At 38.1% G+C, this 17,138-nt stretch overlaps 1 protein-coding gene across 6 annotated transcripts in view; it reads right to left on the reverse strand.

The window, feature by feature from the left end:
* Positions 1 to 17,138, reverse strand: part of HECTD4 (HECT domain E3 ubiquitin protein ligase 4) — a 170,675-nt gene that overhangs the window by 102,272 nt on the left and 51,265 nt on the right. For all 6 annotated transcript variants that reach the window (XM_027566620.1, XM_027566619.1, XM_027566623.1 and 3 more), the window contains exons 2-7: positions 14,341 to 14,858; positions 10,773 to 10,862; positions 10,011 to 10,141; positions 6,579 to 6,687; positions 5,759 to 5,897; positions 2,719 to 2,889 (exon numbers count right to left, since the gene is read on the reverse strand). In XM_027566620.1, the coding sequence (XP_027422421.1) occupies positions 2,719 to 2,889; positions 5,759 to 5,897; positions 6,579 to 6,687; positions 10,011 to 10,141; positions 10,773 to 10,862; positions 14,341 to 14,858 (1,158 nt within the window). The remainder of the gene's footprint in view (positions 1 to 2,718; positions 2,890 to 5,758; positions 5,898 to 6,578; positions 6,688 to 10,010; positions 10,142 to 10,772; positions 10,863 to 14,340; positions 14,859 to 17,138) is intronic.

Consider the following 17,138-nt stretch of genomic DNA (forward strand, 5'->3'; position numbering starts at 1 on the left):
TGTCTAGAGTTTCTCAATGGTCTGCTTTAAAATTTTTTAAAGAACTTTATTAGTGTCATTTTAAAATGTACACAAAAGAAGAAAGAGTAGTATAATGAGCTCCCCATGTGCCCAGCTCCTGGCTTCAATAATTATCACTACCTTGCCAAACTTTTAAATCTACTCCTCTCCCCTCCACACACACAGCTCTCCAAAGTCCTGGCTTTTACTTGTTTGGGGTGTTTTTTGTGTCTGCTCTTTTTTTTAAACAGTTCATCACTAGAAAGGAATGCTATGCACATGGTTGGGGAGGCTTGCTTATTAGAAGACATCACTGTGGGTGATTCACTGGGGCAGCAAGTCTTTAACTTATATGAACCCAAATGTCAGTACACTGGGGTCTTTTCTCCAGGGTCATTTGTTTTTTCAGACAAACATCAAGACTTTTGCCTGGGCGGCTGGCATCTGAGCACAAATGTTGTGTGTACCAGGAAAGGAGACGACAGTTCCTTTAACAAACTTGCAGTCTATACCCCGTCTCACAATGGTTCTGTACCATACCTGATGCCACCAATCCTTAAGACTCTCTAAGGCTGGATGTTGGTGAATCATCTCACTTCCTCTTGGGAATTCCCCTGAATGTATACTTTTAGTTTTGGCTTTCCCCATACTAAAGGACAAGAAGAGACACTATTATCTATCTCCCTCTCCTAAGGTCAAGGGATAAGAGATACTACTTAGAGCTGAGGAACAAGTAATAAAGGTTTAACTATAAGTTACAAAGATATCCTCCTCCAAAGAGGAATTAAAATGAATCAAATAAATACACTAGGAGGAAGGAAGAAAAACAGGAGGTGAATTGAGCCAAATCCTCATCTGCCACAGCAAAAAACCAAAACACAAACACACAATATATGGAGTTAGTAAATCAAGAAACAGCAATGTAAATCTTTCACTTAGAGACATGAAAGTAACCACTAGAAGAAGGAAAAGCTGACACCATTAAAGTAACTATCTATAAGGAACATGCCAGGGATGGGGCAAGAGACTCCCACTTTTCATTGTGAGCTTAGAATGTACTACCTTAAATTTTATCCATTTGCATGTTTTTCTTTGACATGATTTTTAAAATTAAACCAAAGCATATCAAGGAAAGGGGAATTCTTTGATGTTTTTTCATTATTCTTAGGTGGTGGTGGTGGTGGTTTATTTGCTAAGTCAAGTCTGACTCTTGAGACCCCATGGACTATAGCCAGTCAGGTTCCTTTGTCCAGAAAAAAGACCTAAATCCTTTAACCAGCTGGTTAAGTTTGTTTGTAAACAATTATCTTTTTTTTTCTTTTTTTTTTTTAAAAGACATTCCTAGCTGTAAAACCTCTAGCAGATCAATTTGAAGGCTCACTCTGGCTAAGACATTTTATAAGAAAAGATCATTTTTTGAGAATACTGTGAAACTAGATAATAGAAAAAGAACAATGTATACTGAAAGGTTACTAAACTGATAGCTGGCAGGATGGATGACTGATTTCCCAGAACAAGTTTTAACCCCATAAAAGTTTATTAGAAATTGCTTCAGTGTCCTTTTTTTCTCCCTTCCCAGGAAGGCTAAAATTCTTCCCAGAAGCAGGCTGTTAAATTACATCATTAAAAAAGGTTTTGTTGAACCTGGCTTGGAGCAATTTTTTCTTTTACAAGTCTCTACAAATACTACCTAGACATGTCAGTGCTGTCCAATAGAACTTTCTTTAATGATGGAAATGTTATCTTTGACATTCAATATGGTAGCCACTAGCCAGCCACATGTGGCTACTGAGCACTTGAACCATGGCTAATGTGACTGAGCAACTCAAGTTTTAACTGTATTTATTTCTGATTACTTTAAACTTCTGTTTAAATTAAACCACAGCTTCATGTGGCTACTGGCTACTGCACTGGACAGTGCAGATCTGGACTCTCATAGTTCCCAGTCTCTCCTCACCTCAAGCTCTGCTCTCTGCACTCATCCACTCTGTCATTTCCTATCACACACATGCCTGCTCCCACCACAGAGCTTTTGCACTTGTAGTCTCCTTTTCCTGGAATATTTTTCCCTCCCCTACCCCCAACTCCCTCATCTGTTTAGCTACTGTATTTCCTTCACTACCTCAAATTATGTTGTCCATTTATTTGTTCACTCGATTATGGTTGAAGTTTTGTCTCTCTCCCACCACCACTCAACCCACCCACTAGTCAAGATACAAGCTCCATTTGAGCAAGGATCCTACTCCCTTGCCCATCACTGTATTCCCACCACCTAAACACCACTGTGCCTGGCTCTCAGTAGATACTTTGCCAATATCTACTGAATGAATGAATGATTGCCTTTCACAGTTTCAATCATCTCTCTCTCGGAGACTCCCAAAATCCATCTGTAGACACAATCTTGCTACTGTAATCTAGTTCCAAATTTCCAGCAAGCTCATGAGCATTTCTCCGTAAAAACCCCACTGTCTACATATTAACTATTGTTATCTCCATTCTGTTGCTCGATTAACCTTCAAAACGCCTGGCTTTACTTGTGTCATACAACTCCAAATAAAGAAACCTTCAAAGCACATCCAAGAGGAAAACCAATTTTGAGGCAAGAGTGAATATACTGCACAAGTACTCCAAGTTCTTTAGGTCCCATGTACACTAACATAAAAAGAAAGCAAGTAAAAATGTCTCTGCAAAGACACAGGATTAGAAAGTGAAACTCACCACAAGTTCAAAAGTGTCCATGAAGACAGAATGTCCCTTAGGTGTTTTCTCATTCAGGCTGGCAGGAGACCAGATCCAATAGAAGTAAGTGCCGTCTGAAGAAAGGTGCACAGTGCTCATAGTGCTGCCAACAGGGAGGTGATTGGCTGGCATTGGCACCACCTGGCACACCTGGACAAGAAAGAGAGGAAAACTTCATTAGTGTGACATGTAAATTCTGTTTCTATCAATTCATCATTAATGCCGTTAAGTCCAAGAAGAGAATTCAGAAAAAAAAAAAAAAGAAGAGAATTCAGTAAGCTTCCTGATCAAAATAAAACTGACATTTATCTCTAAGAATAATATATGAAAATCACATGACAAATATATAAAACTTTATACAACAAGCCATGCAACATATTAAAAGATCCTTGAGATTAATTCAAATTACATTTTAATAGGAAAAAAAAGTATTTACTAAACACTTTAAATCTGCTTTGCATGTGTTTTATCAAATATTTATTTTTTAAAAAGTCTTAGAGAAATAGTACTTTCTGAAATTTCCTTAGTAAACAAATTTAAGACTTTATTATATGTAAAGGACAGGAACTATATCTTATTCATCTTTATACTTTCAGCACCTAATTTAGAGTCTAACTCAAAAATTAATAATTATGGAAGGAAACAAAAAGAGAAGGCAAGAAGAAAACAAGAGGGAAAGCAAAGAAGAAAGAGGAGAAAGGCCAGATGAAGGCACATACAAGCTCCTAACTTAGAACACGAGACCTTATTGAAATTTACCATGTCCATCAGGAAGAAAGAGACAAACAGCCATTCTCTACATTAGACATGAAGGCATGTGTTTCTAATAGCAAACATCCTTCTGTTTAAGTATAATGAATAAGTTCTGCATCATTTCACATTAAGTGTGCAGTTATATACTAATTTTTATTGCCAGAGAAAAGCACTTAAAATAATAGAAAATAAGAATCAAGAAACCTGCTTTTTTTTTTTTTTAATCCAAGAATAGGAGCAGAACTGAAAATTCCCAAAGAAAAATAATTAGACATGGTCAGGTTCCCTCAGGGAACAGTAAGAATGACCTTCAGTTACTCCATTTCTTTGGGTGAACCACTACTTTTCCTCAGGTTACTTTTGACCCCTGAACTCATGTTATGAACTTTTTTCCAGACTTGTTTTGTCTACCTCAAAAGTTTAAAAAGTCATGGAGTTGCTGTAACTACACTTTGAAATATGTAATGCCAATAAGTCTATAAAGTTAACAGCTACTGAATGGCCTAAGTGAAGTCGCTCAGTCATGTCTGACTTTGCTCCTCCATCCATGGAATTTTCCAGGCAAGAATATTGGAGTGGGTTGCATTTCCTTCTCCAGGGGATCTTCCCGACCCAGGGATTGAACCCGGGTCTCCCGCATTGTAGGCAGACGCTTTACCATCTGAGCCACCAGGAAAGTCACTGAGTGGCCTAAGGCACTCCCAAATCATTCTAATGCACATATCTAGTTAGTGAACACTGCTTTCTTGGACAACAGTTTTTACGAGAACACAGGATACTAACATTACTTCAAGTGTAAATCACATTCTAAGATTTAACATCTGTTTAATTCCCTAGCTTATAACTCCATTGCAAATAAATATAGGCAGTGTTCTCATCTATCTGAATTACTGACAGGAAATGGAGTTAATATGGCCTCTATTTATTCACTTTTTCATCTAACAATTTCTGAGTACCTCCAATCTGCTCTGGAGATGCAATGGTGACAACTCCAGGAAAAACACCGCTGAGAGGCAAACAAGAAAAGGTGTAACATCTCACTTAAGCCCTGGCTATGACTACTCTCAGGGCGCTCACTCCACAGACGGCAACTCTAACTGTTGTGTTTGAATTTGGTTGAAAGGTAGAAAGCTGTAGCATAAAGAACTCAGACTCTAGAGTGGATGGGTTCAAGTCCTCTTGCTGCCATTACTGTGTGCCAAGATACTTAATCTCTCTGAGCTCACTCTTCCACTGAAGGACAAACACTTACTGGATGCTTACAAGGTGCCTAGCCTCAGCTGCCTTAACTGTAAGATGAAACTGCCCTAGTTATACCTCCCAGGTAGTACGTGTCAACTGCCCAAACCAGGGCCTGGCACAGAAAGACAAGCTTATTATCATTATCATCAATCAAGTGCTGTGGCTACATTCTAGGAACACAAATATGAGTAAGACAGTGTCCAAAACTAAAGGTGTGTGTGGTCTTGGCGAGTAGTTCCACACGAGAGTAGGTGATTTCAATATAATGTGGCAAGTGACATCACAGAGTGCTACGAGAGCACCATGGATGAGCTCGATCCTGGGCACAGGATGATTTTATCTAAACTCACTTCAAAGCTCCTGTTCCCACAGAAAGGCTGTTTAGAACAAACTCAATAAGGGAAATACTGTCTTTTCAAAATAGATCTAGTTGGAAAAAAAAAAAAAAAAAGCTGGTATTTATACCATCTTTGACGCTCTAGAATTTTTTTAAATCAAAAAAGTTTGTCCTGGGATGATTTGGGAGACTGCAATTGATGTATATATTATTGTTTCTATGTATAAAATAGATAACTAATGAAGACATACTGTATAGCACAGAGAACTCTACTCAGTGCTCTGTGTAGTAACCTAAATGGGAAGGAAATCCAAAAGAGAGGAGGTACATGTACACATATAGCTGATTCATTCTGCTGTACAATAGAAAACTAACACAACTGTTGTAAAGCAACTGTAGTCCAATAAAAAGTAACTAAAAAAAAAAGTTTGTCTTTGGCCTTAGAAACTCTAACAGCACATTCACTCAGAGCATGTAGGAAAACTTAAGACACTAGAGAAAAAACAGAATGCCCAAAACAATGACAGTTAAAAGGATGTCACTCTGGCAGGAAACTACTTCTGTAACACCTTACGGAAAAACCCAAACGAACCCAAGGTATCACCTGTGTTATTCCTTCTGATTATGTCACGAACTTTGCTTACCATCTCCAAAATATAAAACACAAAGCCTTGGTGTCCTGTTTACCTGAAGGGTATTCTGGTCAATGACCTGGAAAAGGGAGTGAGGTTTATTGTCAAAAGATACAGGCCGGTGGAGAAGACTGCCACTGCCAAAAGCAAGCCATCCTGGTTCCAGTTCCTCGTTCCGGCAGTACACAAAACCTCTGCGGGGGAAAAGGTACACAGGCTAAGTCAGCAGGTCAGGTCTGACACCCGACAATGAGCTACCACAGACAAAACTATACTTCCCTCCTCATTTCTTTTCAATGATTAAGTATACAAAACATCTGAAGGAGAATAAACATATTAACTTTGAGACTGACAAACTATGGCAAATATTAATTTCCCACAACAAATTGGAGAGGAGAAAAGGTTGGGGAAACAATCTAATTAAATATACATAAGGATCTCAAACTGTGGTTTCTTTTGGCAGCAATTCATAGATCTTATATCTCAACTGAAAAAAAAAAATCACTGCTGATCCAATGTCAAATCCAAGGACAAAGAGACTTAACTAGAAATACACCCATTTTTTGACATGGAGAAGTCACTAATAAAGAAATTCTGATCATGGAGGGATTTTTGGCTAGAAGCTACAAACAATGATCTTAGGCTACCAAACTCAATTTTTATAGAGTCAAAAACAAAGCTGAAATGCATTAATAAAACCAGGAAAAGAAAGTGACAATAAGAGAAAGCCAGAATCATATGAAGTCATTCAGATTTGTTTAGTCACTAGTCAGTCTACAGGGAGTTAGCACGCACTCCCAGGTGTCTTCACCACAGATTTACGTAATGAGGAAAATGTTCCAGCCAAATTATTCAGCAAGTTCCATGCAACTGACCTGAGAGTACCATGTAATCCAGACCCCAATTTGCTTACTCCTCTTCCAACTGAGTTAGTAGTATACAGGTAAAGACCATCTGCCGTGAGACAGCGTCCCAAGTCAGCATCTGAAATCGTTTTTTCACAGGTAAATTATATACATGCTTTTTCTAATGAAATTATAAATGTGCTTTTTCTAATGAAAAAGCCATTAGGAGGCTGAGTGAAAGATAATTTCCCACTTTTAAGATAAGTGCTTCTTGAGAACTCCCTGGTGATCCAGTGATTAAGACTCAATGCTCTCATGGCCAGGGCCCCAAGTTTGATCCCTGGTCTCAGAACTAAGATCACCACAAGCTGTGGAGTACAGCCAAAAATAATAATAATAAAGTAAGTGCTTCAGTGTGACTTCCAGGGAAGACAGCTCAAACCCCTAAATCAAACTTCAAAATGCATGTAGGGTTAGGGACCAAGATCAGGGAAAGAGGTCAGACAGTTATTGTCAGAAGAATCTGGTTCAGTCTGCAAAAGATTTTTCTTTTTTCTTTCTGAATAGCAAAAATTCATTCCTAACTCTAATCTGAAATGACTAAGAATACAATACTTTCCCTAAGGAGTGCATAATAAAAAAAGGTAGAAGATTCAAGAGTTTGGGACACTTATTAGTTGACTTTGGACCTCTCTGAATTTCAGTTTCTGCAGCTCTAAGATGAAGACAGTATGTACCTTAAGAGTGACTGTGATGGTTGAATAAGACAATATAAGCAAACACCACACTGTTCTCTGGTACAAAGCCAGTGCCCCTTAAATGGCAAATGATATTATATTGATAGACTAATGATAATTTGAACTAGAATCTGCTCCTTGTGGATTTTTCCATCAAGAGATCCTAATTTTAAATTTCTGGAGTGTTGTGCTCAGTTGCTTCAGTCATGTCTGACTCTTTATGATCCTACAGACTGTAGCCGACCAGGCTCTTCAGTCCATGGGATCCTCTAAGAATACTGGAGTGGGTTGCCACACCTTCCTCCAGGGCATTTTCCTGATCAAGGGATTGAACCCACGTCTCCTGCTTTGTGGATGGATTCTTTACTGCTGGGCCACTGGGAAGCCCAAATTTCTGGAATGACACAGTACAAAAGTATAATACTGCTTCTATTTAAAAACAGCAATATATTTCCCTTTTGGTATATCTTCCCCAAGCTAAAACAAAGTTTCTCTCTGAATGATAGTAAATGGTTTACTAAAACATTCTAGAGAATTTACCTTAAAGAAAGAACATATAAATAAAACATTGTGCTTATTTTCAAAATCAATCCACTTACTATGTTTAAGTGGAGTTTCTTTACTACTTGTCATATTAGAGGAAATTCAATGTCACAGCACTCAAATTGGTACTGAGTATGTGGTTGGGAAGATCCTCTAGAGGAAGAAAATGGCAACCCACTCCAGTATTCCTGCCTGGAGAATCCCATGGACAGAGAAGCCTGTCTGGTTAGGCTACAGTCCATGGGGTTGCGAAGAGTCAGACACGACTGAAGCGACAGCACACATGCACATCCACATGCACATCCACATGTGATTATCTTAAAAATTCAGTCTACTAATCCAAGATAACTGAGACTTGTTCCTATTGGTTCTTCAAAAAACGGTTAAGTAGGTCATCATTTTAAAAATACTAATTTCATTCCTTAAACATTTTAACTTACAACTTATAAATAGACACTTATTCACCATTATTTAGATTAAGGTCAAGGCCTTTTGAGTATGGATCTGACAGGGAGTGGGAGTGAAGGGGACAGAACAATAAATAAGATGGGCCAGAGCTGACACTTGCTGAAGCTGAGTGTTTACTATAGAATTTACTATAGAATTCTTTCAACTTCTGTGTATGTTGAATTTTTCCAGTATTAAAAGTTAAATAAGATTACATTTTAAATTTTTATAAGAAAAACATCCTCTAGCTAGAAGCAAAACCAAAGGTACAAGAGACTGAAGGGCATACAGATCAGCTTGATACCATCATCCTCAGTGAGAAATTACATGTCTGTGAGATTCTCTAGGCAAGAATACTGGGGAAGGTTGCCATGCCCACCTCCAGGGGATCTTCCCAACCCAGGGATCAAACCCATGTCTCTTATGTCTCTTGCATTGGCAAGTGGGTTCTTTACCACTAGCACCACCTGAGAAGCCCAAAAGGACTAAAGGAGAGAGTGAAGAAAAGGGTTTTGGTTTTATATGAATTTGTTTATTTCTGCCCATAATGTTTAAGAACTTCCTGGGCACTGCAGGTTTTCACTTCTCCTGTTGACTCTAATTGAGTCAGTGAAGGTAGTAACTCACATCCCAAAGTCTTGCCTGCTCCTCTCATCACTTTAGCATGATTATCTGGAATAAACAGGGGACCATGAAAAGGCACAGGCACCAGACAAGAGATGGGGGGTGGCCCATCGCTGAGACTGCACCCCATGCCCCTACGGTTATCTGAGAAAGTTGCCCCCATCAAGAGAATGAAATGAAAGGGTAGGGAGAATAGACTCTGAATCCCACCCTAAATTCTTAGACAACGTCAATTTCTTAGAGATCGTTCTAAAGCATTCCATTTCTAAATGGAAACGATTTCCTAGGGTTTTTTAAAAATTCTTAACTTTTATCAGTTATGCAATATTTAATGATATAATCACAAGTACCATCTACAATAACAAACAGGTTTGGAAGCAAGGCGGACTCCTTGCAAGGCTGCAACTCCAGATGTGGAAGCAGCAGGACACAGACTATAAAAAGAGTGTATTGGCCTCATGGGTTGTGTGTGCCATGGCACACTGGTCAGTACATCCACCAAAGAAAGAAAGAGGCCTAATTCATCTGGCAAGTCAGTTAACTGCAGGACATTTCAGAGACCTTCTGCCATTTTCGCTGAGATCACAGAGTAAAGAGATATGTAATAGTTGTGAAATTGTGTAAAAACACTTTAATCTCCTTTGTTTAAAGGAGATACTTCACAATTCATGCTCCTTTGAACAATCTTTTTTTTTTTTTTGCTTTTAGGACAAGAGGGTTCACCAACACACACACACAATAAATTACTCAAAGAAACAGAATCAGGCAGCAAGACCTGATACTCTACTCGTGGATATAAAAATGCAACTTAAGGCTCCCATGCCCAAATTTAAATACTCAGGAATCAATTTAAGTAACTCATGCCTCATTGGCAGGACTGTACAGATGATCCTTTTCCCTTGCGATAGTAAAACCTATCCATTTTCTTACCTCACTCAGTATCAGCTTTTATACTTTTACTGATAAAGCAGACAATGAACGCACTGTATAGGAAGCTTGAGCTCTTAATTAAAAGGAACACAGAGTCATATCTAAATCGTTTGCCACAATGATTTAAAACCACTCTTTTCATATCTTAATCTCAATCACAGGACCCAAACCCTTGCATTACCTTTATTTTCAGAACTGGAGCCAGTGTTGCTATCTGGTGCAGGCAGCATGTCTTCATACCCCCAGGATACTATATGTTTGCCACCAAGCAAACAGGAGGGGGATCCAGGCCCCCCTTCCAAAAGCAACAGCCTAAAAGAGGAAGGTAGAGAATCATAAAGACACTGACACTATCCATTCCAGCAAGAAGATAAAAGTCAATTTACCATCTCAAAGAGCAGAAAACTACAATAGTTCTACACAAATACTATGTATCTGAAAAGACATTCATGAAACTTATATTTTTACATTAAAAAATTATGAAGTGGTGCTTATAATAAATTTGTAGCTGTGTGTAAAAATGTATATATTTTACATGTATACATGTATGAGAGAAAGGAAGGGATGGAGAGAGAGGGGTATGAACTAGGAAATACATACAAATTTGGAGTGGTTATCTTTGAGTAGCGAAATTATGAACAACTTTCACTTTTTTTACTTTATATCTTAACATATTATCATCTTGAAATCTACAATAAAAATTCAAGACAAGCTATTGCATTTTTTTAATCCACTAAAATTAAAAAATGAAAAACAACATGCTTTTTTAAGAAGGAAAAAACAAAATTCTTACTTACAATGATTAGAATAGCACACTTACTTAAAAACATGAGTCATTAATTGATTAAAAAAAAAGAGTTTAGCAATTTACTTATTGGAAGAGCTTTAATTCTCCAGGCTCACTTGTGTAGGAGGAGGGTGAGGATCTAAAGTGACAGCTTACCTATACAGCACATCCGCTACAGGCAGGGACCCTACATCAGTCTGTTTCTGTAATAGATGGACTGTATGAACAAAAGTTTTCAATGATCCCCTAAAAAAAGAGGGAACAGAAAATCACTGAAATTGAAATGTCAAATAATAAGGTTGTTGATGTCAATGTTATTAATCACATGGGAAGCTTCCAAAATAAGTCTGTGTCTGCTGAGCAACTGAGCATGTACACATGCTGCCAGTCAGTAGATGTGTTGTACAAAATATCAGATATACTTGCCTCTTTCCATGCTGGTTCTTCTTGTATTTGCAAAAGTAAATTATCTCCCCCTAACATGAAAGTTCAAAACAGAAAGCTCAAGCACAAAGAACAGGTGGTGATTATGACTGGATACTCTTTCATCAAGTCAATCTCTAGTCTAGAGGACAGATTTCATTGGAAGAGGTTACATTTAAAGTCTAGCAGTATTTCCAGGCTTAAATTTTTTAATATCTTTGTTAAGTTCATCCATTTTACATCTCACCAACCCCCATCACATTAAATATGACCAAAAAGAAAAACATTCAAATAATACTTTGTGCTGAAGGGTATTCCTTCTGCTTTCCCCTGCTGTGAAGTATGTGATTGTAATGTTTGCAGAGCTCACAAAGGCCCGATTTCCTTTTGGTTCCAAATGCTTGAAGGCCTGGGAAGTCTGTAATACAGTCAGCAGGATCTAAAAGAAGGTGCTTTTAAGATGTACAAGACTTACCTGGCCAGGTCCCAAGTATAAATCACCTTAAGAACATTTCCTGAACTAAATGATCATGGGTATCAGATGGGCTGACTTCAGACTGCTGCCTTATTTCTCTTAGCCAAGGCTTTAATTGCTAGGTATCATGTGCCTAAACCTCACAAGAAATGAAATACCCAACAGAGGATCAAGGAGGCCTAGAGTCCTCCTCTTAATTGTCCCCTTCCCTATCTCTGGTGTTCAAAAGAATCAAAGCCAAAGAACCATAATGGCAGGGAGGCAGCAGATAGAGTGTAAAAGCACAAGCTGGGAGAAAAGACCCCTAGGCTCCGAAACCAGGCTCTGGCACTCACCAGCGGCATCATCTCAGTCCTGTTGCCAAACTTCTATAGGTTTTTACTTCATCATCTGTCCAACAAGGATACCTCCCTGGGTTACAACGAGGTTAAAATTAACGGGCAAGGGCACACTGGAATATCTAAAACCAGTAAGCCAACTGTAAGATATTACTGGCTGCCAGATTCAGACATTAGAGTAAAATTTAGACTCCATCCGCGGCTCCTAAGCCCCAACATGGTCTGGACCCTCCTCTCCCACCTCCCCTTCTACCACTGCATTCCAGCCCCCTGCTCACTTTGCTGTCCCTCAGCTACCCCAAGGACAGGAGGATGATCAGATTTGTGCTGCTTGCTGCTCCTCTTGCCTGGAACTCCCTGTTACTGGCTTTTTTGTGTGGCTGGCTCTGTGTCAACTGTCTAGGCCTCAGCTCAAATGTTATCTCTTCAGTAAGGTCTTCCCTGGCATCTCTAGCTAATGCTGGCCTCTACCTCCTCTTAAGTTATTCTCTATTAGCAAAATATCCTGATTTGTCTTCTTACTATGAATATCTTTCTCTGGAAATTATCCTATACATTCATTCATTGCTAGATGTCTGTCTCTCTCTCACGTAAACTTTGCAATCTTAGGGACCATCTACTTTGTTCACTGCTATGTTCCTACTGCCTAGAAGAGTCCCTTGCCTGTGGTAAATGAGCAATAATGATTGACAAAATGCAATCTACTCAACTGTAAAATTAGAGATCATGAGTCACCCACTGTGAGTCACTATTTCTCTAAGACCTAGCAAGGTTCCTGGCACATCAGAAGTGTTCAATAAATGTTAGCTAATTGAAATGAATGAATATCTTCAAAATAATTTTTTGGAAACACTGTTCTGTCTTTGAGAGCATCAATCTCAAAAGTTCAATAATATGCTCCTAAACACGTCATTAAAAGAGATAATCCAACCCTGAAAAGCATATGACTTCTGAGGTAAATAAAGTCCAGACAAGGTGATAATATTAGCAACAGAATGTAGGCACTATCTAAGACAAAAACAACACACACACACACACATCCAAGAAGAAGAAAATGAAAACACTCATTTCTGCTGGATGGACTTTGGAATCTCAAGTACACGAAGCAATTTCAATAACCATCTGTTGGTTCAGACTAAATTAGGGCACAATAAAAAAGTGAGTTTTATGACCCCATGTTTATTAAAACATCTGAAAGTAAAGAGTTGGTAGTTATTCCAAACATCCTAAATCTGTCTAAAGATAAGACAAAAAAATTTCCCAAAGTAGGACTTTTGCATTAATAACAAATCTATTTAGGGCTCAAAACTGTCTTCTGCATATCCAAAAATTAATAAATAAATCCAATATAAAGCCTTTACAGGGAAACTCATTTTGGTACCACCCAATAACGTCTCCAGAATTAAGCTCATGTCAGGATTTCCATAATCAACTACAGTCTTCCAGGATCTAAAAGTAGGCTACGACAGTTTGCTCAAGGCAAAGAAACTGACAATACATGTTGGTGCCATTTTGCCTTAAAAACAGCTTGAGATTGAACCATCTGAAGGTCAACTTTGAATCCATAAAAATAGAGGAAGGAGTCTAAGGCCTTCGTAATCCTCCAAGAAGTTACCCACATTTGCTTTGCTAACAAAAGGAAGAACTCAATCAAAGAAAAAATTTTGAAGGGAGAGGGACAGATTAGAACATTAACCTGTCAGACCATGGTCCTAATGGTCCCTAGACAATTAGGTTAGAAGAAAGCAAAGGCAGTGAACCTTTTCTTCACAAATATGTGAGAGGGATCAACAGTTTACTGAGCAGGAGAATTAAGAAATCCTCTCCTGGAAAAGTAACTCCAAGAATATTTCTTATTGACGGTTATCAATGACATCAACTTACATGCGAAGGACAGTACACTATTAAAAATCTTATACACACACACACACACACACACACATATATGTATACATACACAGAGAGATCTTTCAATCAGATTGATGGAGCCAAGCATCAAGGTCCAGAAATATAATTTGTGACCATATCTGTGTGACCGAGTCCAGGTGAGTAATAACCCATTCACTGACACACTCCTTACAGACACGTGTCACAAAAAAATTTAAATGCTCTACACATTTTTTTCACTGTCCTTCTGGGAGAAATATAGATATAACATCCTCCACTAACCACTGGATGTAAAACACAAATCATCTAAGGGTAAGTAGATAATGGCAAGTGTTAATTCTCCATTTTAAACTGTTTAAGCTGTTATCATGATATAACACAAAGCAAGACCTTGAACTTGGGTTCCAGCTCCAACTCCTGGTGCCAAGTTTTGTTGAAAACATCTTAGGCACTGTCAAGGCTGTGAAATTCAATACTGAAAACAAAGAAGGACTTCTGAATGTTAAGACTTCCATCAAATATGCTTGCTCACTCATTCACTCACCCAACCCAGGCAGCAGCAGTCACAAGGTCACCAGGGGGTACCTTTGATTTTCCTTACCTGGCACATGCCAAAGCCACGAGGGCAGCAGCAGCATTTTCTTTTTGCTTATGTGGGATGTGTTGGCCTGTGTCAGAAGTCTCCTCTAGCCAGGAGCACAGCAAAGTTTCAATTCCATTGAGACAGTCAGCAGGCTCCTTGGTCAGGCTCAAAGGCTGGCAGTCGCGAAGGCAGTTCAATAGCACCTCAGCAGTGATGTTACAGAGAGAGGGGTCTGTTCTACTCTGGGACTGAATAAGGGGGAAGACCAGCAGGAGCCCCATCCTTGATGTGAAGGGAGCTTGCTCGGGTTGCTGCAACAAGCCCTGGCGTTTGAGCAAGGCCAAAGTTTCTTCATCACCTGAACTCTCCCTTTCATGCTGTTCTTCCAAGGCCAGCTGGCGCTGGGCATTCCACAGTCCTCGCAAGGCATTCAGGCGGTATTCCAGCAGGCGGGCATAGGCGTTGCTCTGATTCCCACAAACAGAGCGCAGACGTTCTGCTAATTCCGTTGGGTTCTTGGTCTCAAATGTTAAAATCTAAGGAAAGAACCAGTAGAGAGGAAGTTGCTATGTATTGCTTCCACCACCACTCTCATCTATGATAAGAGTAAATCTATCCACTGGTATCTAAAAATGGTCCACATCACGGCAGCCTGGATGGAAGGAGAGTTTGGGGGAGAATGGATACTTGTATATATATAGCTGAGTTCCTTTGCTGTCCGCCTGAAACTATCACAACACTGTTAACTGGCAATACCCCAGTACAAAATTAAAGTTTAAAATTAAAATTTTAAAGTTAAAAGTTAAAAAAATGGTCCACATCAAAAAATCTTTTGTGACCAAATATGAAAATGTGTGCTATAAAGCCAGGCTGTTGATGGAGATTTTCTTTTCTTGGCATTTCTGCTAATGTTACTATTAAAAGTGAGATTAGAACCTGAATCATGAAAATAGTTAAATATGGAAGTCAAAGTTAATTTGAATAACTTATCTTAGAAAGCTGAGGCATAAATATTTATTCAATCAATTTACAAACCTGTCTCTAACTTCTATTACCAATTAGATTGTCAATAAAAATAGAACAAGTTTCATCTTCAAAATCTAAAATACCTATTAATAAATGATTGCTTATTATTCTCTCCGCTTGAGGAGCATTCCACTCTTACTACTGTTAATCCATTATTTCAATTGGTGACATCATAAATAGATTTATACAGTTCTCATTGATAGCAGAACCACTATTTTCTTTCCAAAAACATACAATTATCAGGAGACCTCCTTGAGATTTTCAGCAGCTGGGGAAATAATAAAACCTCAATCAACTAAGAAATAGATACTAAGATAAAGAATCAAACTAAATTTATGATGCAAAGAGTTTATACACGGAAGTTTGACTAAGTTAAGATGAATAGACTGTTATAACCAGCAAATAAAGGCAGGCACTCCTGAAGCAAGCATATTAAAATAGATTATCAGCCACCAGAGGTGTCTGGTTCTCAGTAGACCAGAAAGTCAGGATGGGAAGAGGCTTGGAACAAAAGCAAAGAAAATGCTGTCAAGTCATTGGCACTGGGATTTTAAAGGGTCATAGGTCATTCTATTTTGCTCATAAACTGCAAAATCCTTTTTTTTAACCTCAAATTTTGCCCTTAAATCCTGTAACTGCCTAGCTTAGCTATACATGCAAGCCACTAAACTAAAAAAATGTTCAGTTTAAAAAAACATTCTAATTCAGAAAATTAACTACATGTATATCTCATTTAACTGATTTAAAAAAATAGTCAACCCAGTTAAAAGCAACCAATTCAAACTTCAGTGCCAATGTCAGGTCAGAAATAATATCCAAATGCCATAACATTTCAACCAACAACTTAGCAATAAAAAGCAATGAACTACTGATCCCCACAACCTCAGTGAATCTCAATGGCATTTTGTTGAGTGAGAGAAATCAATTTCAAAAGGTTCCATCTGCATGATTCTATTTATTACTTCCTGGGGAAAAAAATGTATAGGGATTAAAAAAAACAGATCAATGGTTGCCAGAGGTTGGGGTACATGCAGGGTGTGACTATTTAGGGAGAGTATAAGAAGGTTCATGAAGACAAACTGTTCTATACCTTGAACAGCACTGGTGGTCACATGAATCTTACATGTGCTAAGTGGTTGCATGAATCTTACATGTGTTAAGTGGTTACATGAATTAATATATGTGTTAAGAGTCATAGCACTGTACTTACCCCCCCAAAAAATGTCCATTTTACCATACGATAATTTTTAAACAAAATTTTTAAAAGTTCTAACCAGGCAATAGTTGTATTCAACTAGGTATCACTGGGTAAAGCTATATTGCAAATCATATTATTAAAAATAAGAACTAGGGACATTTCTACTTAGTTTTTACTAAAGAGTATCAAACAGATGATTATAATGTCCTTTACCATCAAGTCATACAAATTTCATCATCCCACCCTTTTGTCTAGATTCAAACACAAATTACACTTTTGATTATTTTTCACAAATGGTAACAGATAAAATAACTACAAATTCCTTTAGAAAGGATCGCATTTCAGAGGTGACTATTTACCCTGAAGTAATCATACCTAAGGAAGCTAGCTTGCCTATTTTCTTTTTTTTTTAAGATCTCCCCTCAAAAAGTCAGTAACCAGCTTCCACCATCATGGTTAACAATCAAAGATGGAGATACTTTTAATGTGAAAAACCACAGAATTTTAAATTTGGTCATCTCAAGTTATGAAGGTCTAAACAAATTTTGTTACATTTTTTTAAAATTTTATTTTATTTTTAAACTTTACATAA

This window comes from Bos indicus x Bos taurus, chromosome 17 (assembly GCF_003369695.1).
Source record: "Bos indicus x Bos taurus breed Angus x Brahman F1 hybrid chromosome 17, Bos_hybrid_MaternalHap_v2.0, whole genome shotgun sequence".
NCBI lineage: Eukaryota > Metazoa > Chordata > Mammalia > Artiodactyla > Bovidae > Bos > Bos indicus x Bos taurus.